General features: G+C 38.4%; 2 protein-coding genes across 2 annotated transcripts in view; one reads left to right on the plus strand and one right to left on the minus strand.

Moving 5' to 3' along the window:
* The first annotated feature begins 1438 nt into the window (after positions 1 to 1438).
* GPSM2 (G-protein signaling modulator 2) lies at positions 1439 to 19650 on the plus strand. The gene is made up of 14 exons (XM_009884787.1): positions 1439 to 1751; positions 8065 to 8286; positions 9541 to 9676; positions 10137 to 10279; positions 10783 to 10906; positions 11191 to 11306; positions 12872 to 13027; positions 13834 to 13942; positions 14369 to 14498; positions 15106 to 15176; positions 17271 to 17447; positions 18236 to 18398; positions 18536 to 18753; positions 19017 to 19650. The coding sequence occupies exons 1-14, from the start codon at positions 1690 to 1692 to the stop codon at positions 19179 to 19181; spliced, it is 1992 nt and encodes a 663-aa protein (XP_009883089.1). The 5' UTR covers positions 1439 to 1689; the 3' UTR covers positions 19182 to 19650.
* Positions 19651 to 21200: 1550 nt separating this feature from the next.
* Positions 21201 to 26581, minus strand: part of CLCC1 (chloride channel CLIC-like 1) — a 10027-nt gene continuing 4646 nt past the window's right edge. The window contains exons 5-10 of the mRNA XM_009884924.1: positions 25499 to 25639; positions 24261 to 24354; positions 23053 to 23150; positions 22824 to 22970; positions 21961 to 22254; positions 21201 to 21422 (exon numbers count right to left, since the gene is read on the minus strand). Of these exons, the coding sequence (XP_009883226.1) occupies positions 21201 to 21422; positions 21961 to 22254; positions 22824 to 22970; positions 23053 to 23150; positions 24261 to 24354; positions 25499 to 25639 (996 nt within the window). The remainder of the gene's footprint in view (positions 21423 to 21960; positions 22255 to 22823; positions 22971 to 23052; positions 23151 to 24260; positions 24355 to 25498; positions 25640 to 26581) is intronic.

Here is a 26581-nt window from a genome sequence, read left to right on the forward strand (position 1 = left end):
ACCACAGTCATTATTCCATGATCTGTGGCAGTTGCCAACGTACACACTTTTTGTGGCGTGTACTAATTTGCATGAGTGTATCCATCTGTGGAAGAGAACTTTCAGTTCCTTTGCATTTGCTGAACACCAGGAATGCTCATGGATGATTGCTGTAGACTGGCTGGCTAACAGCTATGTGCTTGTATGAGTTATCTGATTTGAGGTTCGGACAAACTTCCGGAAACTAAGTACCTGTAACACTGTTTTCCCAGTATGTGGGTTGCAATGGTATTGTAAACTGTATGTGTCACACTTTGTAATTACAAAAATATACCCACACCCACTTGTTGATGCCAAATAATTCTAATGATGAGTATGGAAGGGCAAAATAGTTGTTTAACTGGAAGAATGTGGATGGTCTGTTTGAGGGGTGCTGTCAAGCTAGAGTATGATGGGAAACACAAATCTTCGCAGCTGGTACTTGATAAAACTAATGAGAGGAAAAGGTATGGCCTACATAGACAATTAAAAATAGAGAGGGTTGCATTTTGTTGTGGTGACAGCTTTAAATCTGAGCTCTGCTCTTGTCTTTTGACATCTTTGCAGTCTCTTGATGAAATATGCATTTGTGAATTATGCAACTATATGTTTACTTGCAAAGGAAGGCAATATTAGTACTGAGCAATAAATATGTCAACTCCTCTACTAAAAATATGCTTAAAAGTGGGTAGACTTTTGAATACAGAGTTTCTTTTCTGTTAATCTTTTCCCTGCCAGCCTAAACATGTCTAACGGCTAAGTGCTGGCTGCTGCAATGCCTTTGAAGCAGAGTTTGGAGCTCATATGATCATGGTGCAGAATTTTGGGATGTGAAACCACTGTAAAAAAAAGAATAAAAACCACCCACCCAAGCTCCCATATCTCCCCCCTTTTCTTTTGGGAGGAGGGTGGGGAAGGCAGAATGGAGCATAAATCTCTGCTGGCTTCTGTGCTCATAATGTTCTGGGTGGGATGATCTCCAGAATGGATGAACTCCAGGTGGGATTGTGTCAGCCAGTTGTGACTACTGTGGGACTTCAGTTAACTATCAGGGTTTCAGCAGTACTGTTTACGTGTAGAGCAGTTTGTGATCTGTTTTAAATTATTCCTTTCATTCTGTAGCTTTTGTCCTTTAAGCTTTTCGCTTGGAACTTCATGAGGCCAGAGAATACTAACAAGGGTAAATTACTCAAAGTTTCCAACAGAAAAGAGAGCACTGTTTTTTGTTAAACCTTCTTTGCTTTCTCGCTTGCCAACAGGAATTGCCATATGTATGTAGAAGGCTTTGGCTCTGGCTTTAAGTTCTTGATTGACGCTTCCTGCTTAGTAGGAGTAGTGTTATGCTTTTACATCAGCTGCAAATGGTTATGAGTTATTAACTGACGATGAGACTTCAAGCCAAGCATCTTGTGTTCCCTTTGCAGAAACGCAGCTGAATGGAGCTTAAAGGGCCACAGATGAAAGAACTTGAACACGTTTCTGAAGGTTTAAGTCTGACAGTGACCTCCTTACCTTAGTAATAAAGAAGAGTTTTTCAACAGGAGCTTAGGATATCTTTACTCCAACTTATTAATATACTAACTGGAATGGTGTTCTGACAACAATTCTCCGTAGTAAAGTACTTACCCTACTACAGAACGGTCTTATTTTCTCTACTGATAATGCAACTCAATGGAGGAAAGTAATGTTTTGATAAGCATGCGTGAAGATCGTTCCTTTCATGTGCGATACAGGTAAGACCGTATTAATTTTAGTACGGATGAATAAGTGCTGGTAAAAATAGAAAACTAAACAAGTTGCATCAAATAGTTTGGTATTTCTGTTATTGCAACGGAAAGCTAAAATAACTTTTTTTTTTTTTGCTTTTCTTGCTTTTGGAACTATGCAAATTCCCTTTTGTTATACAGTAGATTATATTAATATAATTACACTATTGCATAGTATTGGAACTGTGTGCGGTTGCAGAATAATACATGATTGTCTGTCTTTCCTTGTATTTCTGATAGAATGATATGAAGTATGATCCCTGCATGGACCTGCTCTCTCTTGTTTTAGCTTTTGGGCTGCATGTGCAAATTGTTGAGTTTTGTCTGCTACAGTTCTCCTTACTTGTCTCGTTATTGCTTCTACGAATGATGAATTTTTAGGTGTGCTGCCACCTAGAGCAGTATTTTCCTTGCTGAAAATAAAGAGATTTGATTGATAGATAGAAACTGCTTTGATTCCTTGGATTAAAAAAGTATTGTTATTGCAAGTCAAGAGGATATGCAATTTTCCTTCTGAGACCTTTTATCATTTTTCTTCTGGAATCCCCTTTACAGACCTGGGACAACACGTTAGCATTGCAGACTCCCTCGAATGAACCTGAACAACAGAAGCATTGTGTAGTGCATGGTATTTGGATGGCTGGTGTTTGGAAGGGTAAATCTTCCAGCTCATTCAGTAGGAAGGGACACTGGAACACTGGAATGTTTGTTTTAAAAGTAAATAAAAAGCACGATTCTTGCTGTGTGCTCCCCCCTACCCTCTACCCTTGGCCATCCCTGCTTTGGAGGCCTTTTCGTTGCTAGCTAACAGGAACAAACCACTACCCTTACTTGTAAGACAGTGCATGCTATGGCTTAAAATTAATTCTGAAAATATTCTGACAGTGTTGGATTGCTGTTAGATTGGTCTTCTCTTCTGTTTCATAGAACTACGGTGTTAGTTATGGTTAGCAGTGCAGTCAGCAGGAGGAACTTTTTCATGGTCAGTCAGGAGAAAATTAGCAAATAAACTGTAATTTACTCTCTGCTCTCTATATTTTTTTAAAATCGTTATGTGGTGGCTTTGACAGCAGGAATCCCTAAGTGTGTGAGCGTCTGTCTTCTGTGCTAAGTGTTTCTTGAATGTATCTAACTCCCAGCATTTCTGTAACATGTTTACCCACACTGTTGCTGACGCTCTTGGTCTTCCCCAGGCAGCTGTAGAAGATCCTTGCTCACTCTTCAATGAAAGCAGGAGCTGTTCAGGTTACTCTCATAGAAGTTAAATGGATGAAGTACGTGGCACGGCCAATTGCCTGGTTTAAATTGACAAGTAACTTCAAAAAAATTGGCAAGCACAGTCACGCCAAAGTGTCTTGCTACTTTATGCTGTATTTCAGTACAGGCTTGAACGAGACTGATTAAGAATAAACAGATTAATGGCCTTATTAAACCTTTCTGCAATAACTGTAATCTGATGAACATTTAAAAAACATCAAGGCATAATTCTTTAACTTTTTTTTTAAATATTAAACTTTTCTAAAACTTAGAGAAATTGCAAATTAATTCAGTGTATTGAACTGGAATTTTATGGGTTAAGTTAATAGCTATAATTTGTAAAGATTTTATTTGGTTGTAGTTTAAAATTTAATGCAGGAAAGAATAAGTCATAAATTATGGGGGGCGGTGGTTTTATTTATCAGTTTTTAAAATTTTTTACCTACGGATAGCATCCTAGGCTCGTTTGTATCTGACTGCTTTTTCCTTCCTTCTGGTATTCCAATAGAACTGACTTTTAAAAGGAGCTGGTGGCCCACTCCTAAGGCAAGGCTTTACTATGGGTCTGTTTCTTAGTGTGCAAGCTGTTGCTTTCTCCCCACTGTAGTCGAACAGTATTGCTTTAGCACCTATAAAATTGCTTATGCTGCTGGAAGGAAACTATTTTTTATTCTTACGTTGTTAAGTGACTGAAAATAAAATGCTGAAGTTAATAGGTGGGACTAATAAGTGATCTATAAAGTAAACATTTGTAGAACTCACTTGGCTTGCCGTGCAAAATTCATACACCAAAAACTTGTAACTGCTTTTATCTTGACTGGAGGAAAAGAACCCAAAATTCAGGTGTGCGGTTTCTTTGTGTGTGTGTGTTGTTTCTAAATTTGCCATCAAACTTAGTTTGACTAAACACAGTGTTGCTTTGGAATGGTCAATGAGGTATGCTTCTGCATCGTGTATAGAAACCAAGAATAAGGGCAGGAGTCAGGAACAGTATGTGATCTTCATTATAATATGCTGTGGCATTAGCGATTCTATGCATCTGAATTAAAGAGATACAATAGGGTGGGGGGTTTTTTGTTTATGTTTAGGTATGTTATGTGTATCAACATGTTTCATGGCAAAGTGCATGGCAGCCCCATTGCCCCTCAATGGCAAAAAATCTTCTTAGCGGGAACTAAGCAGAGTACAAGTAAATTAATTGTGTTTAAAGATTGTAGCAATCGATGAATCGTTTTGCCTTCTTCTAGTGCCTTATTTGTTACCAGTTTTCTGTTTATTTTAAGATGAGAACAGCTGAAGGAAGGAAGGCTCCAAAATGGGACAAAAAACCAGGCAGGCTAGGATGGAGGCATATGCCTAGGGTTTATGTTCTTATAAACGTAAAGGTTCAAAAGAGAATATGAAGAAGGTCAGAGAAAAACAAGGGGGGAAATAAAGAAAAAGAAAGGGGGCTGAGGCGGTGGGGATGGGGTGAGAAAAGAAAAGGGAGCCAGGCAAGATGAAAAGCTTAGAGGAACAGATAAGGATGAGGTAGTTTTACAAATGAGAAATTATTCAGGAGATGCCAACCTTTCAGAGAACAGGTCCAGGCAGCTATAAACAGAATAACAAAATGAAGCCCTGTATGAGTATTTCCACAGTGATATCTGGAAGAACATTATCCTGTTTAGCAGGAACAGAATTTCATTAGAAGTACACAGATGAATGGGCCTTGTTCTCGTCTCGATTCAATGTATCTTTTGTTTAGCCATTGGGTGTTGAATAAATAACTAATTCAATTCAGCCCTGGGAACAGAGACAGTAATTTCATATTCTCCTTGTAACTATTTAATGACTTCCTAAAACATTGATAACCTAGCCCTGGCTACTCTGCCGACATGCTATTTAACCATTAGTAGTGGCAGTTAAAACATTCCTAAGAGGGTAATGTTTTTTTGAGTGGAGAACACTTATGTAAATCTTGAACAAAACAAACAAAACAGTTGTTAATTTTCATAACAGTTCTTTAAGTAATGGAGGAAAAAAGAAAAAACCCAGGCTTCTTCTGAGTCCAGTTTCGGTACTTAATAGATAAGCCTAGCAATCTTTTAAAATAACTGAATTATTTCATAGCTCTTATATAATGTGAATAAAATATTAATACTGGGTACCGGCAACTATGGAAATAAATATTTCATTTTCTCTGTTCCTTTCTTTTAGGTTTATTTAATAGTTTATTTAGACTTTGTAATTGTAGGTGGTCAGTAAGAATGGATCCAAATGGAATTACAGCTTTAATGTGCTGTACAAATTCTTGCAGCCTGTTAACGCAACCTTTCTAGAGTTGTGCTGAAGAGTAGTGTTAAATTTGGGGTTCTTTTTTACGCAAACAATTACTAATTCTCATTTACTTCCTGTAATTCTGGTTGAGTTGAAGCACTCTGTAATAACAGTTGATTTTCATTAGCCTGGGTATAAGCCTTAGCTTCATAGCTGGTTATGTTCTGTATAAAACCCCCCAAATCTTTCATTTTTATAAGTTACATTAAGTCTGGGTTGCAAAGTCAAAAGATTATGTTTCAAGTTCCTTGATGAAATGGTAATGCTGCCTCGGCATTTGCCAGTCTTTGGCATAGTGTGAATTTAATTCAATGTAGTCTATCAGGAAAATGACCAGTCCGTAGCATTCTCTGAGACCATCTTTGTACCATTGTAAACTGTGCCTTTTCCTCATTGATTAGGTGGCTGATGCATCACAGTTGCAATTCAAAACATGATGGTTTTTTTAATGGGATAAATTCACTTCTAGAACTGGAGCCCAATATAGCATTTTTGACTATTATGTCACAGACTCATTTTGCTGAAAGCTCTTTTTAGCTGTTCAAGCTAAAAATGTAAAGAAGTGAATGTGATTGTGTAATGGTCTAAATCTTCGCACTAAGGAGCACCATATTTTCTAGCCGTCACTTTAATTGGACATGTCAGATAACATGAGGTGCCCGGAGAGAACCTCTTTGGATAGGATTAAGATTACCCAATGAAGTGTTTTAAGTCTTAAACCTTCAGTTGCTGATGTTGTAATCATTTCTGCCTTGTACTTAACTGTACTTAATCATTTCTGCCTTTTTCTGTCTTACATTCAACACATGCACAATGTAATAAAAACCAGGTTGTGTGTTTGCGCAAATAGGAATGCTTTAACTTCTCTGAGAAGTTTCCAAACCTAGAAATACTGCATGTGTTATGGATATCCAACCTGAGAAGTTGGGCCTGGGAAGAACTTCATGCCTGAGTTATCATTTGCTGTCTGCATCTTTACCAACTATCAAGCATACAGTATTTTTAATTGCAAAAGTTAAATATGTCTGTCATCTCGTTGTGCTTAAGTTGTGGACTGTCGAAGACCAGCAGGTATGGTACTATTTTGTGTTGCTAGCTGATTTTACTTATGAGCCAAATTCTTCTATTTCTTTTGAAAGTAATTGGATTCTTCAACTATATTTCCTTCTTGCTCAGATTTGAGTAGAATGTTGTATGACCTATTTTTTTTCCGATTTGGAAAAATAAATAAATGTAAGCATTGCAGGTATGTTGTTGAAACAGCTGTCTTCCAGTGTTGCCATTAAAATAACTTTTGGAAAAGCCAACGTTTGATTGTTGCTATTACTGATCTGTGCATATGAAGGAAAACGGTCTTAGGAATAGAATTCTGAATGGTTTATTCTTTTCAACCAGGTGAATATCAAATGATGACATAACGAGGATATCTTTAACTACACCAATATTCTGTTTTGGAGTGCAAGCCTTTATACTTACTGTGTAATCCATCTTGAAGAAAAAATCAAAACAATATACAAATTTACAAAGTTGATGTTCACTTTTTGGCTATATTAGCACATGCTTTTTAAACACTTACAGAATGTCTCTTACTCAGTTTTCTTTTTGAAAAAATCTTTAAAAGTAGAATGATGACATTCTTGTGAGCTTTTTAAAATGCTTGTATCTTGAAAAAGCTAGAGAAGCGTATTTCTTCATGATCAAGAACCTGAATTCTTCTTCCTTCTCATCCTCCTCTCCCATACCTCCTTCACATCTTGGAACTGAAAAGTAGGAAATGTTTGCATATAGTCCTTAACACTTACTGAACTGTTACCTTTTGTGTACCTGAATTCACAGTAGCAAAAATACATATGAATGGGTTTTGGCAGCTGCAGTTCTCTAACAACTTCTTTGTTTGTTTTTCAAACTGTATTCTTCTACAAATTCTGCTCTAAATTCATTCATGAGTATCTTCTTTACTCTTGCAGTATTTTGTACCGTGTAATTACACAATTATTTGCTTACAATAATAAAAAGAATTCCAGTGCGTTCTGGAATGATGGCATCTCAGTTAAGTAACTTGAATTGACATACATTGTGTTGTTAGTTCAATGTAGATCTTTTTTCTTTACATTCTGAGAATTTTCATAGCAGTGCCACTATAAGAAATGATGAAGTGCCAAGGAGTATTGAAATACACCGGAAGCAACTTTAGGAAAAATAGTCATGGTCCTTGATACACAGGAATATTTGAATTTTATTTGTTTTTTCCATAAGACATTTTGCAGGTAACTATGATATCAGCCTGAAAATAAAAGTATTTACATTTGTCAAAGTCAGTATTTGCCAATAATAGCTTGATTTATAGGTCACTTTTCTGGAATTATCTAGATGGTGAAAACTCTTCATTGTTGAATCCTACAGGTGCTATATATGGACAAAGCAGTGTTTGGATTTCCTCCCTGAGGCTGAAAGAAAGGAAGAAAAATAGTTGAGGCTATTTGTTCTAATGTTATGTTTGCTCATCACTGCTGAAGTTGCAATTTCCATTTCAGTGCTAGTTTCTGTAATATTATAGTACCAAGCTCATTGCTTGTACTGCGGTGCTGGCTCCCTCTCCTAAACAGGGAGACACTCTGAGTGAAATAACCTCTTCAGAACTCAGGTTATTGGACAAAGTACTACGTTTAGAGTGACCATTTTTCTTTTTACTCAAATTGTGCAGGATGGAGGCTTCGTGCCTAGAGCTGGCTTTGGAAGGTGAGCGCCTGTGTAAAGCAGGAGATTGCCGAGCTGGTGTATCTTTCTTTGAAGCAGCTGTTCAGGTTGGAACTGAAGATTTAAAAACACTCAGTGCTATTTACAGCCAGTTAGGCAATGCCTATTTCTACTTGCATGAATATGCAAAGGCCTTGGAGTACCATCACCATGATTTAACTCTTGCAAGGTAATCTTGTGTCTTTCTTTAACTGTGTTCTCCATTTCATCACATTCTTGTAGAGATGAGAGCAGCTGACTGTTCATTTTCCTCACAAACCTTGCTATTAATACTGGATAATGTGGGAATGTGGTGATGGCAGAAGGCCAGGGGGGTCTCGCAGGTAACTTGATTGCCCTTTAACCTGGGAGCTAATACTCGGTCTGGCACTGTAATCCTAGCACTGACTGAGGCCTCACCGGGTTTGTGGCTAATTAAGTTGCTTCTTTAAATCCACCCTTTCTTTACGCTTTCCTGTTTCTAAAACTCAGTCTTTCTGGTTCTCTAGAATGCTAAGCTGGCTCTCTTGTTCATCACTCATGTTTCTCTATGTAAAACTCCTAATATTATGAAATCTAAAAACCCTGTGCATTTCATGCGCTATTAATGCATCTGACTTTAGTGATTTGGTATAGATCCAATAAAAGGCAGAGGCACCTAATGTACTTAACCTCAATTTAGGCACAAACTTATTCTTCCCACTGCCTTAACCTGCTCCAGCGCTGTAACCTTGTGAAAGCTTGTAGCGTTGTGTTATTCCCCAGGTAGCACAGTCTGAGTGGTTCAGGGCCGGTCTTTTGTCTTAGTCTCGTTTAGAATCTAGAAATGTAGCATTACCCCTGAGCTTTCTGGGAGGCCAGTATATCTTGTAAATACTGTAAGACTATAATAGTCGAGTGAAATGCGGAAACAGTTAAACGTTTCTAATGCTGGGACTGTCCCTCTATATAATCATTAAGAATTTTCTCTTTATTCTCTTCCTAAAAGAAGTGATTTTTTTAAATATGGAGTAGATCCTCTGCAGAAGATGAAAGATCAGTTTTGAGACATAATTGGTCAAAAATGTTGATTTCCTTAAAATAAGGTATCCCTCTCCCCATTTTTATAAATTTAAAATTAATAATGCAGTTTAAATGCACATCTGAAATGTTTGCATCCACATACATGATGAATATCTATCATAGCTTGAAGGACTCCTTAGAATGACTTCAGCAGGCTCATATGAATGAATACGAGCAGCTGCATAGACGGCACCAACAAAATTAAATGTCTGTAACCAGGCAATGTTTATGTGAGTGCATTTTAGATATAAAATGAACTGAATACACATGCATTTAGATGCTTGGAATCTCTTTTCATAATTCTTCTAATTCTCTACCATACATTGATCATGTGCTTGGTTTCAAATTATATTTACCGGGTGCTTTATTTCTGCAACTTTAGGACAATTGGAGATCTACTGGGAGAAGCTAAAGCTAGTGGGAATCTGGGCAACACCTTAAAGGTACTTGGGAATTTTGAAGAAGCTATTGTTTGTTGTCAAAGACATCTGGATATTTCCAGAGAGCTTAATGATAAGGTAAGAATTGCTTAGGAATCGAAGTAAACCGCTAATACGTATTTCTGAACCCTGTTGTATTGGTAATGAGCGTGCCACCTTTCAGAGGCAAGTAAATACTGAATATTCAATTGTTTCTTCTAGACAGTAAGAATCTCATAGTTGTGTGCACCTGGAGGAATATAGATCCACGTTAATAAATATTATCCTGATTGGGTTTTTAAAAATTAATTTTAATGATAATTGGCCTCAAGAATTACTATGTATCTCACATCTCAAAAGGAAGTAGTATGCAAAAAAATTTGATTGAGGGCTGGGACTGGGTGGGAGTAAGGTGGGTAATAAGAACATGTTCAGAATGGGTAGAGCATGTCTTGACAACTAGTTAACAACCTTTTTCTCCCGTCTGTGGATTGTACAACTAGTTGTGACATGACTTTGAAGCATAAAATTTTAATGCCATATTTTACTTTTGGTATAGGTTGGAGAAGCAAGAGCACTGTATAATCTGGGAAACGTGTATCACTCTAAAGGGAAACATGTCGCTAATGCTGGGACTCACGATCCAGGGGAACTTCCAGATGATGTGAAAAATGCTTTACAAAAAGCTGCAAATTATTATGAGTAAGTAGTAACTTTAAATGTTGGGGATTGAGAGGATATGATCACCTAGTTCTTTAGAATATTGGGAGATCTGTGGTGTTATGAGCTAACCTGTGGCAAGCTCCTATTCAGAACAGCGGTACCTGTGAGTTTTTTCCCTTTTAAACTGGAGAGTGCGCTATTTTTTTGTTATGCCCTCATTTTTAGTGTACCTCTTATTACCTGATAAGTCCTTCCCTTACGTTAGAATCCAGTAGTACTTTTCAAACCAGACTGAGACAACGATAGGACCTCAGTGTACTTGTATATAATGTACTCTCTAACTAGAAGCGACCACACCAGCTTGAGTAGCAATGCAATTAAGTTTGGTATCTCACAGGAAATGTTTCCTACTCAGTGGAAAATTTCTGGTTGCATAAAGGCTGTTAAAACAAGCCAAAGTACCTTTTCCTTTATACAAATGGAAAGAAAAAAACCCCTCTTAAAAGTCACTATTCTTCCTCTTCTCGCTTCTCCCAAAACAGGGAAAACCTGTCAATAGTAACAGAGCTGGGTGATAGAGCAGCACAAGGACGTGCCTTTGGAAATCTGGGAAACACACACTATCTTCTGGGCAACTTCAGGAGTGCAGTTTTAGCCCATGAACAGGTACAACAATGTGCTAGTAAGGAATTCTGTTCTAGCAAAATATCACCAGTTGCTCCTGATCTTTTAGTATGGGTGTTGTGTTGGATTGTGTTGCAAACTTTTTAATGCAAGTTTTAAATCTTAATGGGACAGCTTCAAGTTTAGCTGTTCTTTTCAAACATTGTTGGCCTAAAGAACAGATGTAGATGCATGGTGGAAGAACTATAAGCATGCGTTTCTGCATGCAAATGCATGTTACAAAGTACAGAATGGAGTAAATAACACAATTATTTCACATTTTTAAGCGTCTCCTAATTGCAAAAGAATTTGGTGATAGATCAGCGGAAAGAAGAGCATACAGCAATCTCGGAAATGCCTACATATTCCTGGGTGAATTTGAAACTGCCTCTGAATACTACAAGTTAGTTGACTGCTTTTATATTTGTACCTCTTCTTGTATAGTTTAATTCTGTTGTGGCTGGTACTTTAGCTCACTGGAGAATAGCCATTTCTTCAACATACACTTAAAAACATGTACTTAGCTGCATTTGTTTAGCAAAAATAACATTTTTTTACCCCTAGCTGATTAGCTGTTGTGGTTCTTTTAAGGGAGGAGCAGCATTAATCTTTTTTTTTTTTGTTTTGTAACTTAAATAGATTCTTGTCCGCTCTGTGGATACTTCTCTGTTGGTAGGCCTTTATTCTGAAACCAAGTGTTGCTGCCTTAGCTCTTAGCAAGTTCTGGAATAATCTGAGTGCTGATCACCAGAGATAACACCTGAGCTGGGTAGCTGTCTCAGGTCTGCTCACTAGCTGAGACAGGTGGTGCACGTCAACACGATTCTATGCATTTAGTCTGTATTTTCAATCAAGACTTTTTTTCTTGGTCCCTGCAGCACTAAGCAGTTGCTGCAGTAACTCAGCCAGCAAGTATTAAGCATGGTCAGGTCGTTGAGGGAGATAATTCTGCCCCTCTGCTCTGGTGAGACCCCACCTAGAGTACTGCGTCCAGCTGTGGGGCCCAGCATAAGGACATGGACCTGTTAGAGTGAGTCCGTAAGGACATGGACCTGTTAGAGTGACTCCAGAGGAGGGTGGTAAAGATGGTGAAGAAGGCTGGCGCACCTCTCCTATGAAGACAGGCTGAGAGAGTTGGGGTTGTTCAGCCTGGAGAGGAGAAGGCTTTGGGGAGACCTTATGGCAGCCTTCTAGAACCTAGAAGGGGCCTACAGGAAAGATGGGGAGGGACTCTTTATCAGGGAGTGTAGCGATAGGATAAAGAAAGGGTAACGGTTTTAAACTGGAAGAGGGGAGATTCAGACTAGATGTAAGAAATTTTTTACAATGAGGGTGGTGAAACACTGGAACAGGTGTCCCAAAGAGGTGGTAGATGCCCCATCCCTGGAAACATTCAAGATCAGGTTGGATGCAGCTCTGAACAATCCGATCTAGTTGAAGATGGCCCTGCTCATTGCAGGGGGGTTAGCATCTTAATGTGGGTTTTGGGGCTTACTTCTTCTTACCTGTTCTTACCTGTATCTTCTGAATACTGCACAGATTCTTCTTAGCAAATTCTTCATACCTAGCAGGGACAGGCTGGCTTGGTGATAACACGTCTGTCTTGCTCTTGTTGATGGACCGTATACAGTATTGATTGTAATTAATAAACTAAACAGTTTCAAGTGCATGGTGCATGCTGCCAGGAAAACTGCTATAAATTATTGATGAAGCAATACATTAAAATTAGAAAATGCTGTTTGATGAATCAGTCTTTCCAATAAAGTAAATGGAAATAGGTTGCAGTGGGAGGAAGACAGACATTTAAAATCTTGTAGGAGTTTACAAGATAGTCATTTATTAGCATGTAATCTGCCAGCCTGGTGTCCTAATTTGTTTAATTTATATAATTGATCTTTAGTTGCACAAGTATACTTTTAAAAACTTTTCCTTGCAGTGATTTTTGAGGTGACTAACCCTTTCTTTCAGGAGGACGTTACAGCTGGCTCGTCAGCTTAAAGACAGAGCTGTGGAAGCACAGGCCTGCTACAGCCTTGGGAACACATACACTTTGCTTCAAGACTATGAAAAAGCAATTGATTATCATCTGAAACACCTTGTGATTGCTCAGGAATTACATGATAAGTAAGCCTTAAGAGATGATTTAATGTATGTATGACACTTAAACCAAATCCCGTTACCTCTAACTCTGCTGTCATTGTTCTGTATCTGACAGCTGAATTAATGTAAAATCACTATAATGCTGGGCTCCAGTTTTCATACGGGGGAAAAAAGAAATTACCCATGAAGGTATTGCAACTAGCAAGTCTGAGATGAAAGACGAATTGATGAATGACTGTCTCGGCATCTTCTGTCAGCATCTTCTTTGTAAATTAAGGAAAAGAAAAGCAGATCTCTCTTTTTCATGACTTCATTATAATAATTTTGCATACCTTCAGAAGGATGTCTCTCCTACTTTTCCACAAATTAAGACTATGAAAGGGATGGGAAAAGGAGAACAATGCAGTAGCAAGTAATGCATATTTTATAATCATGATTTCTCAGGCCACTTTTATAATGTTGGGTCCAACTAAAATTTTTTACAACTTTTAAATGCACTACTTCTAACTCACTATTCAATGAATAGTCTGCTTATTAAGGCATGTGATCTGAGGAAAAGCAAAGTAGGTTACAAAACGTTCCATGCTTGCAAAACTCGGTGACTTGTTTGCTGTGAGCTTAAAAATTAAAATTTTGATTAGATTTCCTCATGTTTATGGTTATACCCAGATCACACTCCTTTAAATACAACACTTAAGGTGTTGGAATGGTTTGATGATAGCCTTCGTTTTTCTTGGCACAGCAATCTTATTGTGGCAATATTATGAAAACCTGACCCCTAGTGTTCAGTGAGTAATGGCGTAATATAAACGTGTGTTTATTTTTTGCAGAATTGGTGAAGGAAGAGCATGTTGGAGTTTAGGGAATGCATATACTGCTCTGGGAAATCATGACCAAGCTATGCATTTTGCAGAAAGGCACTTGGAGATTTCAAGAGAGGTATGATTTTTCACCCTCTCCGTACATTCGCTGTTGGGTTTTGCTCTCACTTACACAGTGGCTTTATGGAGGTGTGTCCACGCATGTGATTTTGAGTAATGGAATGGATTTTGAATGATTTCTGAGATAGCCGATTCCAAATTATTTCAGCCACCTCTCACTGCAACTAGCCCTTAGCTCTCATGCCACCTCCAATAATGTCATCATGGAATTCAAGTTAATAGCCTAGCAGAGCTTATTTTATGGTTTTTTATGTACTTCTTAATTGTTACATATTTCACTAAAAAGCTGATTCTCTTGGTTTTCAACCAGAAAAGCTTTTTCAGCCTTTTTCTCTCCAAAATCTAGGGGACGAGGTTTGCTTTATCTTTACATATGTGTATACTTTGTTACAGTAATAGAACTGCTTATTTTATTTGCTTGCAGGTAGGAGATAGAAGTGGGGAACTCACTGCTAGACTTAATCTCTCAGACCTTCAAATGGTTCTTGGATTAAGCTACAGCACAAACAACTCCATGATGTCGGAAAGCCATGTGGTAGATAACAGTTTGAAGGGTATGTGCCTATTCCTGCAATACTTTCTAATACTGAACTTCAAAAAGAATCTGTTGTTTGTGGTGTTTTCTGCCTACAGATGGTTGAGTATGGAGGTTTGCTGGGTTCCCCCCCCAGCAAGAAAAGGTTGTTTTTGCCGTATTGCACCCCTTCAGCTCCTCCTTTTCTGGAGGGTTTACATTGTGAATCACAGGTTCCTGCTTTATTTCTTCACATGATATTTCTAATTATCATGTCCCCCTGCCTTTTTTTTTTTTTTAATAATTTTTAATGTGGGAGATGTATCTGTTGGCTGCCAAATTATGTCTTGCCTTTTTTCTTCCTACCATCTTAGTGACATGGGGGATTACAATTCAAGTCAGTTCATTTGATGTTCCTCTGTTCAAAGATCCATGGTCCTTCTCTTGTGTCCCATGAAAGCAACTTATGTAGCTTAGATCAGTGTGGTTTTGAAGGCTGCTTTTACTAGTTGTTATTTATTCTTTGCTGATATATTTAACTGCATTATTTTGGAACTCAGAACTGGTATACATTGGACCTCAGATACAGCTCGAAAGGTGACACCATAAATCTTAATGATAAAAAGATGAACTTGATTCTTTCAAAGGTACCAGACCAAGAGTAGGACGCCGTCACAGTATGGAGAATATGGAACTTATGAAGTTAACGCCAGAAAAGGTTGGCACTTTTCTTCTTTCTCTTCTGTCGGTGAGAGTGCAGTGCAATGTTTCTAAGGGTTTAACTTCAACAGTTATGAACAGTCAGAGGTTTTATACTTAACAACTTTGAAAGAACTCAGCAGAATGTTGATGCATCATCTGCATCCCCTTTTTAATTTAGTTAAGATTAAGAGTTAGCTAAAAGCGAGTATAACAATCCTAACAAATAATACGTTTGTCACGTAGGTAGCAGTCAGCATCTTACACACGTAATGGTTGTAATGGGTTGTGGGAAGCTTGCTTTATTCCCCTCACAAATAAGAAAGACTGGGGTCCTGCAGTGTGCATCAAAGGGATTCTTTTCATCTCTTCTTTAAAAGTGGTTTGAGGATGCAGCATGAAAGCGACTTAGAGTAACATTTCTAAGCTTTAGCTCAGCTGTTCGGAACGTTTTTTCTTTGGTTACAGTCATTTCCTAGGCACCTAAAGTACATGTTTTTCACTTTGGGATTTCAACCAGCTTTCCAGCCATTAGGATTTTCAACAGCTGTCTTGAGTAAGGATGTTATTTCAGAAATGCTGAAACTGAGTCACAGATAGGTAAAGTAACTTTCCCCCCAAGCTCAGAGAAATCTCTTGGAGCTGGGAGTTCCTGATGAAAATCCTTACGTCAGTCTTCAAGAGACTTCCTTTAAATTCTGTCTGCCTTTAAACACTGGGCTGGCAGTTCTACAGAAATGACTCCAGACTGAAATTGCTATTTTTCCCTCCTTACCGGGATATCGAATTCCCATCTCTTCAAGTGATGCAAAGCCTGCCATCGTGTTTATCAAATAAGAAATTAAATCTCAAGGCTTACATCTTGACAGTTGGTACAGCTGAAGTCAGCACTGATGCTCAAGAGCCTCTTTGTGTACTGATTTAAAAAGCTCGTGTGTTTAGTCCAGGGTGGTTTCTCTGCAGGGAACCTTTAAGCTTTCGGCCGGTTATCAGCTGTATTTTCTTACTCTGAATCTCTTTATCATCTGATATCTTTTAAAAACACAGCCTGTGATAGTCTGTGCTCTAAGCACACTAAAATGTTTCATGTGGATTTTTGTAATAAAGTATTAACCTAGTATTGCAGCTTAGCTGTTAGAAAGAGCTTTTTTCAAGATACCCATTGAGTAGATTCTGAAAACTCATTCCATGAATGTCTCTGATATACACTGTTCTATATGACACCAGCATTATGGTTTGATTGTACAGGATGCCATCTTGTCAGCCTTGGAATCTGTGCTGATCTTCAGTAAGCCGTTAAAAGGCAATCCATTTGGGATTTCAGGCGTTGCTGAAAGATCTGTGATTGCGTTCACAATTTCTGATGTTGAATCAAGAAAAAAATGGGTTTTTTTCAGTTATTGTAAGAGTTAGTCAGTTGTAGATAAAGCTGTCAATTTTGTGGATAATTCTGTTTATTTTAGAAGAGAATCTAGGGAAAATCTGTCAGGTTGATAAAGCTATCATCTATTCTGTTCTTCAGTGACACAAGATGGTTATTCCTGTTTGCTCTCGTGCTGGCATTCTTCTCCCTCTTCCTTTTCAATATTTACTGGGAATTTTCTGTCTGTAAAGGACTTCATAGTCCTTAGAAGGCTGGTTGAGTATCTGGGTTTGTATAAGGGTTTGTTTTGCTCTAACACTTTGTAAAACTATGGATTTTTTTAATTATTTTTTTCTTTCCAATTATAAAAATGTCAGGTGGGAAATGCCAGCCCTGTCTGCATTTTAGCATTCACATTAACTACATTTCTTGGACTGCAGTCAGCAAGGAAAGCTTCCGCGTGTTTGATTAAATATATGATTTGACCACATTTTAATCAATCAGGTGTCACAGTACAGTTCAGTTACAAGACTGATCAGTAACAGTACTACCCTGCTTCAGGTATCAACAGCTCCATAATCACAGGTCAAATAATAGAACCAAAATCGAAGTTGTCATATCCTCGTGGTTGGGTAAACTAAATAATGTAAAGCTGCTTCATTTTGAGGAGGAAAAGAAGCAGCAAATAAGAGGTAACAGTATAGGTTATTAAAATCAGAAAGCTTAATTTCCTGACTCTTGTTTTCATAGGTTCAGAACTGGAACAGTGAAATTCTTGCTAAGCAGAAACCACTGGTTGCCAAACCTTCAGCAAAACTGCATTTTGTAAATCGACTAAAAGGCAAAAAGTACAAAAACGGCACCACTTCCAAAGTTTTGCAGGATGCCAGTAATTCTATTGATCATCGACTTCCAAACTCCCAGAGGGTAGGTTTGGCGAGCTGTGGAGATCATGGCCTTTACTAATCTTTGTCTGATCAAAAGTATGGAAAACACATACCTGCAGCTGTCCATTTCAGTTTTACTTGCTTTAAACACTGTGGCTCTGTGAAACAATGCAGAATCTGCCATTCTAGAGCTGTCTCATGGGTGGTGCCAGCTTTAAGCTTTTCCTACTATTGGAACATTTTTTTTACTGGTGGATTTTCTAAAGTTACAGCTCAACTTGTCTAGTCTCTTCTAGACCCTGCTTCTCCAAACTTCATAAAATCTAGTTTTTCTGATTCAGACAGTGGGAGGTATTTTTGACATATTCTTTAGGTTACTGCGCTCTTGACAGAAGTCAGGTAAAAATAAAAGCACTGAGTCATTCGATCTAGATGCGAGATCAGTGCTTTTGACCTCCAGCCTGAGGAGACAATAGAAACTGTTCATTGCTGTTCTTCTTTTCTTCTTTCATGGGCATTTGGGGTTTTGGTGGATTCTTGGCTGAGGAGGAATAACTCCAGTTGGACTGATTAGAGCGCTGTTTCTTTCTGTTTCAGAGAATTAGGTTTCCAATATAGTTAACCTCCCAAAAATGCTTGCCCCGTAGTATTAGCACTCCCTCTTGTGATAAATCTCTGTCTGTAGAAGTGGATGACTAACAAAATTCATTTAATGTATTTCAGATATGCAAATATCAAACCTATTACTGGATTGAAACTGTGATGCAGCTGTCCTAGTTTTACGTAGTCTTGAGTTCAAAATACCCCTAACTCTTCTCTCCTCTTCAGAAAAACAGTCGAGAGACAATGGCAGATGAAGGGTTCTTTGATCTGCTGAGTCGGTTCCAGAGTAACAGGATGGATGATCAGAGATGCCACTTCCAGGAGAAGAACAGATTCTCAGCTGCTTCGGTGGCAACATCCTCTACTCCACCTAAAACAATGAGAAAATGTAATTTTTTTAAAAAGTGAAATCCATGTCTGACTTCAGTTCCTGCCAAATACTACTTTAAAAATGTATTTGCATGTAAGACTTACTATGGAGAGGAACTTATTTCTAGGCTAACTTGTTTTCTTCCTCCTCCCCAGCCTTTTCCACTTCTGTAGTCTCACCCCACACAGACGAATTTCTAGACCTCCTCGCTAGCTCCCAGAGCCGCCGGCTGGATGACCAACGCGCTAGCTTCACTAATCTCCCTGGACTTCGTCTCAATCAGCACAGCAGTCAGTCGGTCCTGGGACACCTCATGGCAAGTAACAACAGAGAACTAGATGACGACTTCTTTGATATATTGATAAAATGCCAGGTAAGTGTTTTTTACAAAAATTCTTCAGATTCTGAGTCTTTGGGGATTTGATTTGTGCATCCTGCTATTTAGTTTCTTCAAGGACACTTGCTAATTTCATTTGAGAAGTTTAACTTGAAACAAAACTTACTTACAAATTCAATCCTTGTAATAGCTTTAAATCTGAAAAGAAAAGCTTTTAGTAATTTTTCACTTAAAATAGGTGAACTATATATTATATATATTCCTGTAAACATGCAGCATTATTGCTTGTCTGTCTGTAGGGTTCCAGACTGGATGATCAAAGATGTGCTCCTCCATCATCTGCAAAAGGACCGACTGTACCAGATGAGGATTTTTTCAGCCTGATTTTACGATCGCAAGCTAAGAGAATGGATGAACAAAGAGTCCATTTACCTTCAACTATAAAGGGACCGAATTCTAGCTAAAGAAAGAAAGAGGTGCATACTGTACAGCAGCATCTTGGGTTTCATTTTTGATTGCTGGAAAAAACATACATGCCTTTTTACAGAAGACTGCAATTAGTAGTTTTGTCCCCTTTCTAATATGTTTTTATATAAATAGCAGCAGCATCCCACTTGTGACCAGTAGTCAGAGTTGCCGCTGCTCTTTGCAGCTGGCAGCTGCTTTTAGCAGTGTCCGAGATACTGATTACTGTATCTCCCTCTTAACTGCCTCTAGTCTATGAACATTAATAGGAGGTTTTTTTCCTGTCAAGGTACTCTCATTGCTGATGTGTGGATTCTGCCACTGTCTCCATCTAGTGTAAGACCTAAATTTGTACATTCTTTTCAAAGAAAACTTGATTATTTTTCCCCCTCATTTGTACCTCCCTGGAAAAAGGTCCTGGTTTCTTTTATACTTTTTTTAAAAATAAAAAAAAAATAATTGAGAAATAGCTTCAGTACTTAGTCTTTCTTTCTTCCAAACTGTGTTTCTGCAATCTTTGTTATTTAAAAAAAAAAGTAATAATCAAACCCTAGTTTTAATTCTCTTTAATACAAAAATAGTCTTTTCAAAACACGCTGGGTTTTTTTGGTAATATTTAGTTAAGTTTTTCCTATATTACCCAGCCCAGTTTTACAATCAGAAGAATTTTTTAAGATGATACACTTGTTTTTAAGTAGCACTGCCAGTGCTGTTCTATGGCTTGTGTGGTACACGTTGAGCACCAGTAGTAGTCCATGCACCAGAGAGTCCCAGGGGTGGCAGGTACATGGCACGGACTACCACCAGCGTCAGGTAATTCCTACAGGTAAGTGAATTTGAAGTGTTACAACCAGTAAATGTATGCATGCTGCTTATTGCCTGACCTCAGCTACTTGTCCTTCTCTTGATAAGGACGTGCTCTGCTGGGGTAGTTCTAGGGAACAACAGTTGTAACTTAGTCATCCCCTCGGTAGACACCTGTACTGAGGTGGTTCTTGGGAACCCCGAGTGCTATATGTTGAGTTGCTTTGCGTTAGAAGCCACTGGTTTTAACACCAAAGGTGGCAAACTGTTCACTTCAGGTATTTATAAATGAAGTGAAGTCATTTTTTTATTGAAGTACTATAGCTCTAGAGAAGAATCTACCATTAGTTTCAGCTTCAGAGTAAAATGGCATTGTAAGAATAGTCAAACAGACACTGGCTCCACATATTACAAACTATTTTACAGTTACTGAAAGTTTTAGGAACATTCTCTTGCAGTTTTTTTAGCACTGAAATTGATTCCTACTGAAACTAAATCCGTCCTGCTTTTGAGGAGAAATGCCAAATATTCATACAAAACCTACACATTACCATCAGGTTATCATGCTGATCTTTGGTACTTTTACTTAGTAAAAGCTTTGAATTGCCCTAAAAAAATATCTATCTGGTACAACATCAGCTTCTTACTCCTCTGCAAATTAGTATTATGAAACCAGAAGAAAATCACCGAGCTGTCCTAAAACCACACTGACAAGCAGCAAACTGGTTTTAAACCTCAATCACGACAAGAATATAAACCAAAAGATAGTCCCGAGACATCTATCTGAGCTGCCATTAGTCTTATGTGACTTACATGAACATCGGCAACTTTCTTCTTTGACCGTTACCCAATTAGGCTGACGTTTGCTAGATCACAGAGTATCAGCGCTTTCCCACCAATGAGTATCTAGCCTTACTCAAAACTTACTATGCAAAGTTGGTTTCAAACAAGAAGCGACACACCTACAAGCCTGTTTTCTTGGCCACTTAAAGTTGGAATACCTTACTTAACAACATACTTACTTTAAATTCCAGAAGTAGCACATATACTCAGTCTCTCTGTTTTTAAAACTCTACCTAGCTTCCAGCTATGCATGCTAAGGCTCTGACCAGAGATGAGCTGCGTGCTTTTCTGCGTTTGAGAACTAGAACAGAACTAGCAAGTACGTGACAACTAAAGATGAGCCAACACTTACAGCAGAGCTTGGGACTTCCTTAGTGTCCTTCCTCTGAGTCACGGGAACTGCTCTTTTTCTTCTCTTCACACGGGGCCGTTACAGAACTTTGCCCTTCTAGGTTTTTATTAGGATCACAGTTTTCTCCAGTCTCTCGCTCTGCTTTGCCTGTCTCCTGCTTCTGCTGCTCAAGTGCATGTTCTTCAGTAAGGTTTTCAGCTGTGATAGTTTCTAGTCTACAAACTTCAGTGTGCAATCTATTCTGTAAAAATTAATAATAAGCTATTAATCAAGCAATCCAAAGTGATGACGGCACCTATTGCTTCAGGTGCACCTCAGCTCAAGGGGCAGAACTCCCCCAAAGCATGACTGGTAACTTTTTTTCCTAAGGGAACACGTAAATAAGCACAATCTCGAGTATAAGTCTGTTTTAAATTTTCTGTAGTTTACAGAAAAGTCAGCACTGCTGCTTTTCTGCGCCTTTTCTCTGTGGGTAACTACTATTGCCCAGGCTGACATAATTACTGATCTCACAAAATTGAAGTTATTGAAGTCTTTACTATAAAAGTAGAGTTTTAATTCAGTAGTTTCCCGCCACAATTGGCCATTGCACAGTATTTTTCCAGGACAAAATATGTCCAAGACGATACCTCTACCAAACTGTTCTCTAGGGGAAGAGGTACTTCCTTAACTCCTCTCTCCCCAAGATTTGGCTTAACTTTGTTTAAATGTGTTCTAGCAGGTGACATTGAAATCTATTAAATTTAATCCCAGCTCAAAGAGCACCAGGGCTAACATACAGCAGGTTCTGGTTTGTGAGACTCTTCTACTTGCGTGTCCGGCTCCTCGCTTGTATACACGCTGTCAGGACTTCTGCTGCCGTTTCCTGGTCTCACAGGAGCATCTCCTCTGTCATAAGGTCCTCTATAAACGTAAGGATGCTTCTGCAAATAATAGCCATCCGATTTACTCCCATCATACTGCCCAAAGTCTATTTTCTCCTGTTGACTGTCAGGTGGAGGAAGACTTCTTTTGTGAGAAGATGTTAAGTATCTTAACATAGACACCGATGATCCTGCACCATAGCAGAAAGCCTGGGGGAGGGGGGGTAAAAAAAAAGAACAAACTGCTAAATATTTGCAGACTGCGGCTTTCACAGAGAATTCAAAGTCAGATATCTGAAAAACACTGAAAAAAAGCTCAGGTGATAAGAAGGGCTACAATAAAATTCAACCTTTCTGCAGTCTGACCACACTGCAGGAACTGCCAGACTGGGTGTAGGTTCATCTCTGGTGCTACGATAAAGATGTTGAAGGCTCTAACTCAATGCTTTTGTGTACAAAATGCCAATTATATAATTACATATTATATTAAATGATAGTCTGAAGATTTTAAGCAGTTTAATACTATTATATTCCTCTCGGGGAGTGGCGGAGAGATGCGGTTTAAATACAGACTTACCTATTTTAATTGCTAAACCAGCTGTACTATAAAGATTTTGTCAAGAAAAAAATCCCATGTAGAAATAATTTCATCTGTGCCAAGAAATTTGTCCAGTTGTACAAACAAAAAAATATTTAATAGGTAATAATACTTAAATATAAAAATGTTTAAGATATACAAAACAACTGAGCTTTTAAATATAAGATAAATGTATACAAACCAGGACAGCCAGAGCCATCATAATTAGGACTGGAATCTGCAGAATAAATGGTATCTCCTTCATAAGTGCTTTGATGAATTCACCAATACCCTGTCCTACGTGCTTCAAAGGCTCAGTTACAAAGTTGGTGAAAGTAATTGCCAATGCCTAGAAAAATACAAATAGAAAATTAGCTTTGTCACTGATTGCAAACATAAACATGAACAATCTCTTTAGGCTTGGCCTATACCTTTGTTGGCGGAACCAGCAGAACAGGATTCACTAGCAGAGTTTCATAATACTTCTGACAGGGATCGTCCTGAAACGTCCATTTACTTCTGAGCCATTCTGTAGTCAAAGCAGAGATACATTTTTACTACTTTTAAAAAGTACATTTTATGACACAGTAGTAACACAGAAAGTAGCATTTCAATTACAGATGGAAGAGAACTCTTCCGGATATAGGTCAAAGCTCTGATTTATTTTTAAAAATCTGAGATTAACTTGGCAGTGTAGTTTATCCAGTCATGGGGATGCAGGAAGGAGAGGGAAGGCTGGAAAGAAAGAGAGGAAACTGAGGTTTTCCCATGTTTAGTCAAGAAAGTTCTCTTTTATTAGAGGAACTTAGTCCCTAGAAGCCTCAGAAGAGAAGACAGTCTTGTCTGTGAGAACTATTATCTAGCACATTTTGTCTGCAGCTACTGAAACAGAAGTAATTCTGAGTGTTATTACTCATCTGCCAGGCTGCAAGTAGATTAAAATGCGTATTTTCCTTGCTAGATTTCAAGAGACTATTTGTTATAAGCAGAAAGTTTTACTCTTTAAGGGAACTTTAAGTGATAAACAAGTAATTTATGACATCAGTGTTTCTGTAGTTCGATTTTAGTGCAGTGAGAACATAAACCACTGAAATTTGAAATAAACAGAGCAATCCCAGCCAATAAATCCTAAAGGGAAGACCATAACAAGCACTTAATAAGAGTTGCCATCGTTAATCTGCCTGCTATAGCATTGGATAGTAAGTAATGGCTAATAAAAACATTCAACTTTTTCTGTAAAGTAACAAAAGTAGAGTAAGTAGTTACAGATCTAATTTCTGAAGTCCATTGTACTCGCAGGCCTGAAAGGTGAAAAAAACCCCTTCTCTTGAATTCTGCCCTCTTGTCTTCAATAAATGGCACTGAATGGTACTGGGGGAGGGGAGCTGGGGAAACACGGGGTAGGGTATAAGGAAAAGAAGTAACACTGGGACATGCTCTAAGCACAGCTTTGTGATGAGCTCTCTGTCAAAGGCCTAGAAAAGAAAGTCTTGTGGAACGGAAAAATGGAAAAAAACACATAATCATGTATTGCTGAAGAAGACTGAATGTACTGCTCATGAAGAAATTAGAGAATTCTTGGATACTGAGTATTTTGTAATCTTAGATACTATTATGAAATAATGGAACAAGTATTTACCAATAAGACTTCCTCCCCAGTCCAACTTCTCAGCACAGATGTTATCGAACTGCCCCATTTTCGCAATTTCTGCTTGATGCTGCGCAAAGGCCAGCTGCGGGAGAATAAGAATTACTCGTAAAACATAAACCAAGGTGGTGCTGGGCGCAAACACCTGCATCCATGCAGCACTGCACCTGAGCTAACGATGTTTGCTCTTGGCAGGTTTGGGATAATTACCTGTAAATCTGTATGAAGAAAAGTTTACTACCTAACCAGTTTAACAGAGTTCAATTCTAAGTACTTCCTCGGAACGGATAAAAACTACGAAGATGAATACCTCTGAGTTATTCTCTAAATGAAGTCTAAATTACCAAAAGAGCGAACTTCAATGTTCAAAGATCTAAGCTCAGGGCAAAAGTAATCTGATGACATCTTAAATGTGTCCATAAAATGTTAAACATCTGACGACATCCTTAAAATGTTTCTGGATTAAAAACAGGGACAGCTGCCGTGCAATTACTAATTAAAACGTCGGGACATTCTATTTTTTTAAAATAATTCCCATTAACCAATACCTGTATTCATTCTAATTTTGCCTTACAGTTTGCAACTAATAATCAAATAGAAAAAATTAAGTCAAATAGTCTGTTGAAGAACTCTGACGTTCTTCATTGACCCAATCTAAGTCCTCTGCGCGGCAGCCCACTCGTGTTCAAGAGCTGTCCGTCTCACAGGCGCTCTGCTACTCCTGGGTCTGACATGCTGCAGTTTAATTCTGCTGGCAAGATGCGAGCACGGAGAGTTTGTGGTTGGGCTACAACCTAGCAGCAAAAATTCCTCCTCATTGTACAGTCAGCTACTTTATCACCATTAATGAAGCATTTATCTCTGTTCTATTACATTTTAAGTAAAGTTTTAGCCAGGGAATTTTTACAAAGAAAAAACAAACAACCCCAAACTACATTTTCGTAAGACTTTTCTCTGAAGCTGCTTTATACAGAGTTCATGTCTCCCTTGCCCACGCAGTGAAATCACAGTTCTACTGCTTTATGAATTTTGTGCACCTCTGCGGCAGGATAAAAGTTGGCAGGGTTTCTTTTGCTCTTCTTTAAGCCTACTACACCTGTCAACATGCAAAATAAAATGTTCATCCCTTTATTTATTTTGCAGTCAATTGTTGTTTTATATGAACTAAATATCCCTTGTAACTGTAAAATCTTAAGCCTAAAAGCCATTAAGATTTTGGAACAACTTACCTTATACAAGTAAAGCCAGTTCCACGCAAAACTGATGAGAAAACTTATTAATAAAACACGTTTGAGCTGAACAAACCAATGAATACGTGTCCAGAGCTCTGTAGCTATTAGAATTACAATACACACTAAGCACAAGAGTATCTGAAAAAGAAAACAGGAAAAAATTGTGATCCAGATTTGAATTTTCCAAGCTTACTGCCAGTACACATGAAGGAACTTCCAACTTTTGTTTTTACTAGCGACATTTACACAAAACAGTTGAGAGAATTTTTGAGTGCCTTCACAGTGCTTCATAGTGCCTTCACATACTTCATAGTATGTGCCTGGTAGGAACCACCACACCGCTGCTGCCAACTCCTGCAGTTTGGTTAAGAGACAAAGTTCCAGTTTGGGTAACAGCAGCCAGACTTCAGAGAAGCATTTTACAGTCTCTTTCCACGCGAGGACCCCTAACAGCGAGGTTACGCTACCAATCGCTTGCTTTTTTCATTTGGCGTCCATGGACCCCCCTTGAAACTAGACAGGGTTATTTCAATGTCTGCAGCCGTACAAGGCAGAAAAGTTTCATGGTATTACTAGTAGCCGGTCCTATCACAGCCTTTTGTTGCACTTGCTCATTTTTTTCTTGTGATACTTAGTTCCTCCTTACAATATTTATCATGTTTCCTGCCATACTTTAAAATTACAAAACTGATGTGATTCAGTGCTTCAATAGTATGTGCCTGGTAGGAACCACCACACCGCTGCTGCCAACTCCTGCAGTTTGGTTAAGAGACAAAGTTCCAGTTTGGGTAACAGCAGCCAGACTTCAGAGAAGCATTTTACAGTCTCTTTCCACGCGAGGACCCCTAACAGCGAGGTTACGCTACCAATCGCTTGCTTTTTTCATTTGGCGTCCATGGACCCCCCTTGAAACTAGACAGGGTTATTTCAAGATCATCTCAGCATACAATGTTAGCATATTCTGAACGGTAAAGATTTATTCAGAGAGCTTCAGCTTATTATAGATCCTCAGCTTCACACTTCATAATTCCCTTTTAGTGAATATGACATTTTCACACAGTCACACTCTCCTCTCCAAAA

This window comes from Charadrius vociferus, unplaced genomic scaffold (genome assembly GCF_000708025.1).
Source record: "Charadrius vociferus isolate BGI_N301 unplaced genomic scaffold, ASM70802v2 scaffold163, whole genome shotgun sequence".
Taxonomy (NCBI): Eukaryota; Metazoa; Chordata; class Aves; order Charadriiformes; family Charadriidae; genus Charadrius; species Charadrius vociferus.